The sequence below is a fragment of the Hylaeus anthracinus genome, unplaced genomic scaffold (genome assembly GCF_026225885.1).
Source record: "Hylaeus anthracinus isolate JK02 unplaced genomic scaffold, UHH_iyHylAnth1.0_haploid 12002, whole genome shotgun sequence".
NCBI lineage: Eukaryota > Metazoa > Arthropoda > Insecta > Hymenoptera > Colletidae > Hylaeus > Hylaeus anthracinus.
The window spans coordinates 1,963,589-1,975,339 of NW_026534349.1; the positions used below are offsets into that span (position 1 = coordinate 1,963,589).

General features: G+C 50.7%; 1 protein-coding gene across 3 annotated transcripts in view; it reads left to right on the top strand.

Moving 5' to 3' along the window:
• The window catches only part of LOC128891553 (titin-like), a 50,524-nt gene extending 39,253 nt beyond the window's left edge, over positions 1 to 11,271 (top strand). For 2 of the 3 annotated variants that reach the window (XM_054151117.1, XM_054151116.1), the window contains 3 exons: positions 821 to 1,102; positions 1,188 to 10,704; positions 11,028 to 11,271. In XM_054151117.1, coding sequence (XP_054007092.1) covers positions 821 to 1,102; positions 1,188 to 10,704; positions 11,028 to 11,130 — 9,902 coding nt within the window. In that variant the 3' untranslated portion in view covers positions 11,131 to 11,271. The remainder of the gene's footprint in view (positions 1 to 820; positions 1,103 to 1,187; positions 10,705 to 11,027) is intronic. The other variant, XM_054151118.1, reaches the window with a different exon arrangement.
• The last annotated feature ends 480 nt before the right edge of the window (positions 11,272 to 11,751 follow it).

Sequence of the window (11,751 nt, forward strand, 5' to 3'; positions counted from 1 at the left end):
ATCGCTGGCTAATGCTTTTCTATGCCACGCCGAAGATATCTCTAAACAATGTACAGAAGAATTATTCAGCGCATTCATTGTGCTAATCATGGTCATAGATATCTAAATTCGTATGAAAAAGACTTTTAAACTACTCAATAGTATCTACAAATGCTTCTAACGAAGCATTTATATAATTTAATAAAAAGACATTCAAATTTCCCGCAGAAAATTGTGTCGCCATCTAGCGGTTGAAAGGCCGAACTAATTTTCGGAGTACGGTCAGCGCCTCTATCGGGAAAACGCTCAAGTTTGTCCTCGAATAGTTCCTGTCTTCACCGCTAGATGGCGTCATTTATATGGTAATTACCGACATGATGGTAATGTGCCGACTATGTCGGTAAAAACAACTGAAATTGGCGCCATCTAGCAGTAAACATAGGAACTATTCGAGAACAAGCTTGGGCGTTTTCTCGATAGAGGCGCTGACCATACTCCGAAAAATAGTTCGGCCTTTTAACCGCTAGATGGCTATTCATTTGAATGAAAATTGAGGGAAAACTATAATAATTTAAAAGTTTTATAAATAAGTGCTAAGGTTTTCTGTCTCATGCAGCCTAAACCGTTAAAGATATCCATAAATAGTGTCTAATATGGATAAAGCATGCTCTTCCATGACCCTTTCGTATTGACGTCAATAGAAAAAAATTTATTTCCATAGAATGAGCACATAGAATGCTATCATGTACTTTTCCATAACCTTCCATCTTTCTTCAAACAACCATCTTCAGTCTCCAGCGTAATTTTCCTCGTAATTATCTCCAATATTAATCGCCAACAGAATATGACGAGGATCTTGCTACCACGATTGAACCAACGCCTGGCCTGATTATGACCACCACGCTAGCGCCCGGAGCATCGCCGCAATGTTATCACGAAGGAAACGTTTACGAGGATGGCGATCTGATCTACTCGAAGCAGCCTTGTCAGCACTGCTACTGCTTCCGCGGTGACATCGCCTGCGCTGTTCAGAACTGTGGTACGCCCATGAAGACGCACGGAAAGAACTGCACCGCTTTGCCACCGCCGGAGGGCAAATGTTGCCCGACCACGTATCAATGCGGTAAGAAATTCGATCCTTCGTAGCCATTTTCAAATAATTCGGTCACAATTTCAATGTAATTTTATGTATACTTCATTTTGTGCAGATGAAGACGAGCTCATAACGGTGCCAAGAGGCGAGGAGGAGCAATCCACCGAGGAGGGCGTTGTCGAGACCACAATGGAGGCAGTGACGGAAGCTGAAAAGGAACTTCCCGGTCTTGGAAGCACCGAGGAGTCCTTCCCAGGCTTCGACAACGCGATTCCAGAAGATCACAAAGAGGAGAGCAGCACTCAAGGTGTCACGGAACCTGTGCCAATTGGAAAGAAACCTGAGGAAGAAGCGCCCGAAGAAGGACTCCCAGTGTCTGGAGCAACTGAGAAGGAAGCTGGCGTTTCGGAAGAATACACGGAAAGCCCTGTTTCGGGAGCTAAAGCAACGGAACCCGTTGAGGCTGAGACAGAGGCAACACCGGCTGGCGAAGATCGTGGTCAAGAAACGACTGCTAAGCCTGCAGAAGAGACTACTCAAGGACTCGCGAAAACGACAGCTCCTCAAGAAACGCCAGAAACGTCTTCGCCGAAACCAGAGGTACCCGAAGAACAGGTGACGATGAAACAAGTAGAGGAACAACCCGTTACAGAGGAGACTGGGTTAGAGAAGGAACAAACCGAAGGTTCGCAGAAGGAACAACCAACCGAACAACCAAGCACCGAAAAAGCGACGGAAGAAGGTGAGATCGAGACGAAACCTGAAGAACCCGTGACCAGTTTGGAACAGGAGCCAAGCGCCACCGAAGCTGCCGCTCCCAAAGAACCACAGTCAACCGAAGCACCTGAGAAACCTACAGAATTACCTGAGACGTCACCTGAGACACTCCCAGAGGGCACCACAGTTAAAAGCTTAGGGGAAGAACAAATAACGGAAGTGGCTAAAGAAGAAGAAACCCCTGCAGAGGTCTCAGAACCTGAACAGAAGGTCACGACAGTGGAATCGATCGAAGGAAAGCCAGAGGAAGCTGCCACTCCCGAGATAGAAATGACTACTGAGAAACCTGCGCAAGAAGGACCAAGCACTGAACAAGTTCCTAGCGAAGAGGGAGAAAAGGAAACGCCATCGGAAGCATCAACTCCCGAAGAAGGTGAGGTACAAACGGTTACAGAAGCTGAAGTTGAACAGAAGCCAGAGTTAGAGGTATACGATCACAAAGCACCCGAACCTGGCAAGGTACAACCTGGAATAGTTCCCAAGAAGGAAGATGGCATACCTACCGAAGAGCCTGTTATGGTTGAGCAACCTGCCGTAACGGAGAAACAAATGGGAGAAGAGGAAGCTCCTGAGATTCCAGAGCAGGGTCCACCTGGCATTCCCGTCACCGATCGCGTACCTGAAAGCAAAGCAGAAGACAAAGAATCGGTCCCTGAAATTCACGTAACCGAGGGCTCGGTTGACATGAAGCCATCAGAGTTCGTACCTGACAATCTTGCCACAGAGGTTCCGGAGAAGGTTCCCACGACGTATCTTCCACCTTCGTCGGAGGCAACGACGAGTCCTAAGGAACAGGAAGCGACGCCAAGTGAGGAGGGAACTGTAGCACCAACGAAGCAACCCGAAGAACCCTCTGTTACCGAAGGTCCGACAAGCGAGGAGCCAAAGAAGGAAGAAGCTGTTCCATCTGTCACTGAAACGAGCCAAGTTCCTGTTGGACAAGAAGAAGCGACGGAAGGTATTCCTCAAGGTACTGAAGTTAGTCCCGGTCTGGAGGCTTCAACGCCAACTGAAGAGGCTCCACAAGAGGAGACTCAACACCCTGAGAAACCGAGCGTACCTGAAGATCACACCGCTGAGACGCCGTCTTCCGAAGGACCGCCATCGAAGGAGACTTCCGCCGAGGAGGAATTACCAACCAAGGGTCTAACCATCGACGAATCTGGCGAAACTTCCTCCGAGGAAGTCAGCGACTCCAGCGAAGAAGTGACACCTGCTAAAGGCGAATCCACCGAGAAAGAAATGGAATCTGGAGAACAAGCGTCCGAAGCGCCAGTTCAACCTGCTGAAGAACATCCAACGGAACCAGGTGTCGAAGAGCAGAGTACAGAGGGCAAAGAAGCAACCACTGAGACTTTGGCGCACTCGACTGAAGCTCCTCATGCCGAAGAACCATCTACGGAAGTTAGTTCTGTTCCAGAAGAGAAGCCTTCGACCGAAGAAGAGAAACCTGAAGTACAAGCCACAGCTGCTCCGGAAGAAGCTTTGCCAAGCGAGAAGCCTAGTCTCGGCGAGGTGACACCTGAAGAACAGGTTACCGAAAAACCTGTTTCAGGAGAGGAGCTGGCTCTATCTACCGCTAAGCCACCAGAGGCTGAAGAGGGAAGCACGCCGCAGATACCTGTTGGCGAGGGTGAAGCAACCGAAGAACCAGCCGTAGAAGAAACTCCTGAAGAAACAACCGCACCAGAAATCGAAGGTTCGTCAGTGGCACCAGAAGTAGCAGAGGCTGAGAAACCAACTGAAGGCACTTTAATGGTGGAAGTTCACCCAACAGTGGTCTCAGCTGAAGAGGAGAAGCCTGAGGAGCCGGTATCCACCGAGCAGCCTGTTGTCGAACTGACCGAAGAACCGATAACCAAAGAAACATCTACGGTGGCTCCAGAGGAACAGATGACTGAAGAACCAGAGGGTGTACCGATGAAAGAGGAAGCTCAGACCGAAGGTCCTGAATTGCCATCGACCGAGCAACCGATCACGGAAGCTGGGTTGGCGAAGGAAGGACCACAGGCTCCACTCGAGGAGCACAAGCCAACCAAGCCTGCCGAGCGCAAGGAGGATGAATTAAGTGTAGAAGGCACTCAGAAACCATCTCTTGCAGAAGAGACGCCAACTGAAAAGCCGGTGGAAGAGGGAACAGCGACTGAAGAGGCCGAAATACCTGCGGAAGAAAAGCCAACCGAAGGGCCTAGCGAAGAGGAGAAACCAACTGAAAGACCTAGTGAAGAGGAGAAACCTGTTGAAGAAGAGAAACCAACTGAAGGACCTAGTGAAGAAGAGAAACCCGTTGAGGAAGAGAAACCAACCGAAGGACCTAGTGAAGAGGAGAAACCTGTTGAAGAAGAGAAACCAACTGAAGGACCTAGTGAAGAGGAGAAACCTGCCGAGGAAGAGAAACCAACCGAAGGACCTAGCGAAGAGGCAAAACCTGTCGAGGAAGAAAAGCCGACGGAAGGACCTGTTGAGGAAGAAAAACCAACTGAAGGACCTAGTGAAGAAGAGAAACCCGTTGAGGAAGAGAAACCAACTGAAGGACCTAGTGAAGAGGAGAAACCTGTTGAAGAAGAGAAACCAACTGAAGGACCTAGCGAAGTAGAGAAACCTGCTGAGGAAGAAAAACCAACCGAAGGACCTAGCGAGGAGAAACCTGCTGAGGAAGAGAAACCAACCGAAGGACCTAGCGAAGAGGAGAAACCTGTTGAGGAAGTGAAGCCAACTGAAGAGCCCAGTGAAGAGGAAAAGCCTGCTGAGGAAGAAAAACCAACGGAAGGTCCAAGTGAAGAGGAGAAACCTGTTGAGGAAGTCAAGCCAACGGAAGGTCCAAGTGAAGAGGAAAAGCCTGCTGAGGAAGAAAAGCCAACCGAAGGGCCTAGCGAAGAGGAGAAACCTGTAGAGGAAGAGAAGCCAACGGAAGGACCTGTCGAGGAAGAAAAGCCAACGGAAGGTCCTGTTGAGGAGGAAAAGCCTGTTGAGGAAGAGAAACCAACCGAAGAACCTACCGAGGAAGAGAAACCTGTTGGAGAAGAAAAGCCAGCAGAAGAAGAGAAACCAACAGAAGCACCAACAGAAGAGGAGAAACCAACAGAAGGAGTCATTGAAGAAGAGAAGCCTGTTATGAAGGAAGGAGCAACTGAAGCGCCTGCAGAAGCAGAGAAACCAACCGAAGGACCTGTCGAAGAAGAAAAGCCTACGGAAGAACAGAAACCAACCGAAGCGCCTGTAGAAGCGGAGAAACCAACCGAAGGACCTGTAGAAGAAGAAAAGCCTACCGAAGAGCAGAAACCAACCGAAGCGTCTACAGAGGAAAAGAAAACAACAGAAGCTGAAGGGGAGAAGCCTCTTGAAGAGGAAGAACCGACTGAAAGGCCTGCAGAGGAGGAGAAACCAACCGAAGAATCCGTTGAAGAACAGAAGCCTACCGAGGAAGAGATAACCGAAAAACCTGTTGAAGAAGAGAAACCGTCTATCAAGGGTGAGAAACCTACCGAGAGTAAGATTCCAACTGAGGCACCTGGCGAAGGGGAGAAACCCACCGAAGAAGAAAAACCGTCTGAAGCGTCAAGTGAAAGACCTGCTGAAGAGGAGCCAACCAAAGGACCTGTGGAAGGAGAAGAGCCGAGCGAAGTCACGCCTGTCGCACCAAGCGAAGCACCAGTTTCGGAAGAAGTTTCCACGGCAGGTCCAGAGGTCGAAGGAAAACCGACGGAAGGTGCCGAACAAGCCTCTACAGAAGTTCCTAGCTTAGGTGAGAGTCCTACCACGATTGGAGCTAAAGGAGAACCTGAAGTAACACCTGAAATTTCGAAAGAAACTCCATCGGAAGAAATTCCATCTACAGAAGAAGCTCAAACAGAGGCTGCTGTACCACCAGAACAACAACCCGAAGTTCCTGCCTCCCCTGAAGAAATGACGACTGAGCCTTCTAAACTAGCTCCTGAGCAACCTGTTGAAGAGGAATTGCCAGAAGGCACTCAGAAACCAGGGGTATCTGAAGCATCAACGCAAGCAAGTTCAACCGAAGTAACGAGCGAACAAGGTAAACCTCTGGAGGAAGGTGTCAGTACAGAGACCCCTGAAGTATCTCCCACCGAAGCTGGAGCCCCTGAAGCGTCCACAGCGCCTTCCGCAGAAACGACACAGCCAGAAGAGGAACAGAAGGTTACTCTTCCGGAAGAAGCCCAAACTGAGGTCACCCCATCGAAAGAAGCACCTACAACGGAAGCTCCTCTTGCGAAAGAAACGGAAACTCCAGCTGTACCAGAGGAAGTATCGACTGCAGAACCAGCCAAGCCTGAAGAGGTTCCAGAAACCACGCCGCATGCAGAAGTACCACCAAAGCCAACAACCGAACAAGCTTCCGAGGAACCTTCGACGCTTGGACAAACTCCAGAAGAGGAAACAACGTCGGAGTATCCAGTTCGAGCGCCACCATCGATCCCTGGAGAAGGCAACTGCCTCGTCGAAGGACAGTCCTACAACAACAACTCAGCTGTTCCTCCCGCCAATCCCTGTCAACTTCAGTGCCGTTGCGTCAGCAGTATTATCCAGTGCGATCTTGTTCAGTGTCCACCTCCACCGAGCCACCTGTCGAACTGCATGCCTATTCACACAGCCAAGGATTCCTGCTGTCCGATGTACACTTGCGACTCCACGCCTACGGCGGTATTGGAATCCGATAATCACATGATCGAACAGGAAGCAGGACAGAAGACTGAACCACCTACCGAGGCTCCAACTCAAGAAACCACGAAGGAACCATTTGTCAAGGGCTACGAAACAACTGTTGCGCCTGAAGCACCAACCACGTTGAAGTCTGTCGAACCTGAGCAACCGACTACAGCTGCAGAGCCTGCCAAGGTACGCGAGGAACAAACCATCAGTTCAGTGCCAGAGGCAGAGTCTTCTAGTCAAATTCCTTCGGAGGAACCGAAAGAAACACCGGAAGTACCAAGCACGGAGAAGCCTGTGAAGGAAGAGGAGCCATCTGCCAAGGTGCCATCTACCGAACAGCCAACCGAAGGACAGGCTGCTGAGGAACAACCTTCGAGTCCTAGCATTGGCGAAGAGCAAGCAGTTCCGACGACACAAGCAGGCGAGGTTGAAGAGACTTCTGCTGGAATTGGCAAAGAAACAGCTGCACCCACTACTGCGAAACCCATGGGAGAAGAGCCATCCGAAGAGGAACAGAAGCCTGCAGAGGGTGAGCCAGAGGCGACTGTTGCCCCTATGGTTCCCGAGGAAGAAGTGAGCAAGGAACCTGAAGTCCCAAGCTCGTCTATAACACCAGAGCTTGCAGTTTCAGAAGGTCTGCCATCGGTTACCGAGACCCAGAAACCATCGGAGGAAGGAACCACTGTCGCCGTGGAAGAACAACCTGAGGAACCCGCTCAGCCTGAACAATCGACACCCGAAGGCGAAACTGTCCAACCAAGCGAAGCAGAAACCGAAAGACCATCTGCAGAAACGCCTGCTCCAGGCGGTGTCAAAGCTGGCGAAGAACCCGAAGTCACCCCAGCGGAAGAAGAATCTGTTCAACCTACGGAAGCTGGAGCACCAGCAACGGCAGAAATGGGAGTCTCCACGGGAGCTCCAGTATCTGAAGAAGCAACCGTTCCCGGCGTGACTAAGGAGGAAACTGCTACTGAACCAGCTGTAGAAGAAGGCTTGCAAACCACCAAGAAACCACTTACTCCTGAAGAGGGACAGACAGTACCTGTCGAAGCTGAACCTTCGACAGCTGCACCTGCAGTTGAAGAACAGACCAAAGAAACGCCTGAGGCTGAAGTGAAGCCAACTACGGAAGGCGTCGAAGAATTGTCCACTCAACAACCTGAGAAACTCCCGGAGGAACAGTTGCCAAGCTCAACCGAGGCACCTGAAATCGTCACCGAAGGACCAGCACCTTCTCTCCCCAAACAAACTACAGAAAAGGAGGAAGTTAGCGAGGAACCAGCAGTCGAACCGAAACCTGAGGAAGGTGGTGTGCAGCCTGGACAAGAGGAATCTGGGAAGACTCCATCGCCGGAAGGTCAAACTCCCGAATCTGTTTCGCCTGCCGAAGAAGAAGCTACACCATCCGTAATGCCTCAAGAAGAAATCACGGCAACACCTGAAGCGGCCAGCGAGAAACCTGTTTCAGAATCGATTCTGCCTCAGGAGGAAGTTGAACAACCCGCGACTGAAAAAGAAACAATGATTCCTGGCACCGAAGAAGCTGTTACCGTTGGCGTCAAGGAACAATCGGCTCAGCCGGAGGAGCAACCGACGACCGTAGCATCCACTGCTCCAGTTGAAGGCGAAGTGTCTGAAACTCCGAAACCAATGCTTCCAGAACAGATGCCAGAAGAACAGGGACAAATGACAGAGGCACCAGACACTTCCTTGAAGGAGGGAACAGAAGAGCCACTGGTACCAAGCGAAGGAGAAACCACCGTGCCAGTTGTTCCCGTTGAAGAACAGAAACCAGAAGAAGGAACTCAGAAACCGAGCGTAGAAGAGGGTGTAACATCTACGGAACCAAGCAAGATTGCTACCGAAGGTGAAGTTACTGCCACGGGTGAAGAGCAAGCTAGCGAAGCACCAAGTTCGCCAGCCGTTGAAGAAGGATCAACGCCACTGCCTGAAAGTGCCTCGATCGTACCTGAGCAAGGAATGGAGGAACAGAAGCCTGTTGAAGGTGAAGGTGTAACCGAAGAGAAAGTGTCAACTACGAGCGAAGTTAGTCCAACGCGTGAGGAAGAGCCATCTATGATGGGCGAGAAGCCTTCGGAGGAGGGCGTATTTGAAGCAGGGCAACAAACTGAAGCACCATCTCTTGATAAAGGAACAGGAGCACCGCAAGAGGAGGAACAAGTCGAAGGCGAAACAACTCCAGCGGTAGAGATCAAGGGAACGACCGAACCCACACCTACAACTAGCGCCGCACCTATCGAAGTCAGCTCAACCGAAATGCCTGAAAAGGCACTTCCCAGCGAGGCACCAGGTCAAGAGCTCCCCGAAGTATCGGAAACACTCCCGACAGAGGCACCTGTAGAAGCTACCGAAGTTCCTGAGAAGATAGCTCCCGTCACGGGTGCTCCCGAAGAACTTCCTGCCGAAGTTCCGAAGGAAGAGGCTCCGACTGAAACTCCTGAAAAAGAACTGTCCACTGAAGTTCCTGAGAAAGTGACGCCCGCTGAAGAGGTTCCTGAGGAAGTGACTCCTGCCGAACAAGTTCCAGAAGCACCTAGTACAGAGCTTCCTAGCGAAATTCCAGAGAAGATCCCTGGCGAAGAGCCTGACAAGGTTCTCCCCGAAGAAGAGAAGCCTACCGAAGTACCTGAGAAAGTTCTTCCTGGTGAGGAGACGCCTGCTGTGACGGAGAAGGTTCTTCCTGGAGAAGAGACGCCTGCTGTAACGGAGAAGGTTCTTCCTGAAGAAGAGACGCCTGCTGTAACGGAGAAGGTTCTTCCTGGAGAAGAAACTCCTGCTGCAACAGAAAAGGTTCGTCCCGAAGAAGAGAAGCCTGTCGAAGTTACAGAGGAGATTCTTCCCGAAGAAGAGAGGCCTGCCGAGGTAACGGAGGGTCTTCCCGAAGCAGAGAAGCCTGCAGAAGGTGAGCAACAAACGCCACAATCCGAAGGAGAGGTAGAGCTGCAAACTACGGAGAGCATACTCGTCAAGGAACAGTTACCTAAAGAAGGTGCACCAAGCACACCTCCTCAAGCTGAAGAAACATCGACTGAGGCTCCAATGATTAGCGAAGAACCAAGCACTGCGGCGCCCGAGGCCGAAGCAACCAGTCCTCGCGAAGAACAGCCTTCGCTGGTCGAATCGACCGAGGCTCCGATTGTCCCTGAAGAACCAGGGCTCACGGAGGCACCTCTGCCTAGCCAACCATCGGAGGAGGCTCACTCTTCCACGGAATCTGCGCCAGAATCGTCGACGGAGCACGAAACAGAGAAACAACCCGAAGTCGAGACAACCCCTGAAGAAGAGCACACGGTCGAGTCGTCGACGCAACAGTCTCAAGAAAAGAGTACTCCGGAACCAGCGATTCCTGAGCAGCCAGCCTCGATGAAACCCGAAGAGGGTCAACAGATGACCGAAGCCCCTGTCCAAGAATCCGTCACGAAACTACACGAACCGCTTCCAACCGAACCATCGCTCGCAGAGCCATCGGAAGAAGAACAAGAAGAAGTCGGAGAAGAAGGTCTGCCACCTCACGGCGAACCCATGTTACCAGAATCTGTTCCAACGACAGAAAAGGCAGAAGCTGAAGTCGAGGAACCTCTACATCCAGTGAACGATACATCCGAATCCGTCGAACCAGCAGTTCATCCCATCCTTCACGAAGAACCCTCGAGTACTCTAGCTCCTCAATTACCAGAGTACCCTGACCAAGGTGTCTCTGGCGAAGACAATCCTCACTTCCCTCCGCAAGGAGGCAGCTATTTGAACCCTGACGAGGACTACGACGAGGACGATCAGGCCATATACGGGCCAGGCACCTGCAGATACGGCGGCAAGGTCTACGTGTCGGCGCAACAAATACCCAGGGACGATCCTTGCGACTTCTGCTTCTGCTTCAGAAGCGACATCATCTGTCTACAACAGAGCTGCCCGCCACCGATCCCTGGCTGTCACGAGGAGCCCATCAGCGGTTTCTGTTGCCCCAGATACGAGTGTCCGGTGTCAATGGCCACGTCGCTCAACCTGACAACGACCACGACGACGACCACGACCACGTTGCCCCCGCACTTCCACGCCCACGCGTACAAGGGAGCCGCAAAGAGGAGCGGCTGCCAAATCCGCGGCCAAGCGTACCGCGTCGGGGAGGTCATCAGGTCGGCCTCGGGACCTTGCCTTCAGTGCACGTAAGTCGATCATATCTGATTTTACTTTGACTTTTTAACGAGGGTGATTACATCATTGATGAAAAATAGAAACTTATTAAGAATGTATTTGTTTGAAGTTGGTGTTAAAGAAATGGCATCACATTTCAGTCCCTCTAAAGTACAAATACGTGGATCTCTAATTACGAAAGTATAAAAGAATGACTCCTCTTCAAGGGTCAGAGGCCATCTTCTTGTAGCAAGACCATACCGTACCTTTTTCATGAGGGCAAATATTAATACTGTAGTCTGCTAGTGACCTCCTTCGTCTACCGCATCTTAAAATGGACGACTTGTAATTTCAGTTGCGGAGGCGACGGTAACATGAAGTGCGAGCCGAGGGTGTGCAGCCCGGAGCCGATGCTGAGGCAGATGATCGCGGCAGCCACGGCCCGAAGGAGGAGATGAGCCGGCCAACACGATCCCGGTGATCCGGCGAAGAATCGTGCACACGAGGAATGAAGTTTAGAGGGGGATCAGTGTTGTATAAAAGTGAATTTAAAAAAAAAAATATTCTAAACTATCTAAATGTCGCGAAACACAGACAATAATGTGCTTCGACGATCACCGAACTGAGTGGCCAAAACGTAAACGTTTATATTATAATATTATATTATGTTATATAAAAAAAAAAATTAAAGAAAGGGGGAGAGAGAGAGAGAGAGAGAGAGAGAGAGAGAGAGAGAGAGAGAGAGAGAGAGAGAACGAGGTGGAGAGATAGGGGATGAGGATTAGAGCGAGACGAGAGACCGACATGGAAGGTGAAACGAAAGGGACTGAAAATGGGATTTAGCCGCGTAAAAAGCGAGGCTCGTTTCTGGTGCCAAACGTGAACCACAGGGACGAAAGCAACCGGTGGAACTGGATTGGTTCGGGTGGGGAAAGGGGAGGAGGGTTAGTGGATGATATTTCGTGATAGTTCCACGTCTCACGCCATTTTTTACGTGTTTAAACAGTGGGTTACGGTGGATGAGAAAGCGAGGAAAGAAAAAAAAAATTATGAAAGATATGTTTGCCGAACGTACGAGA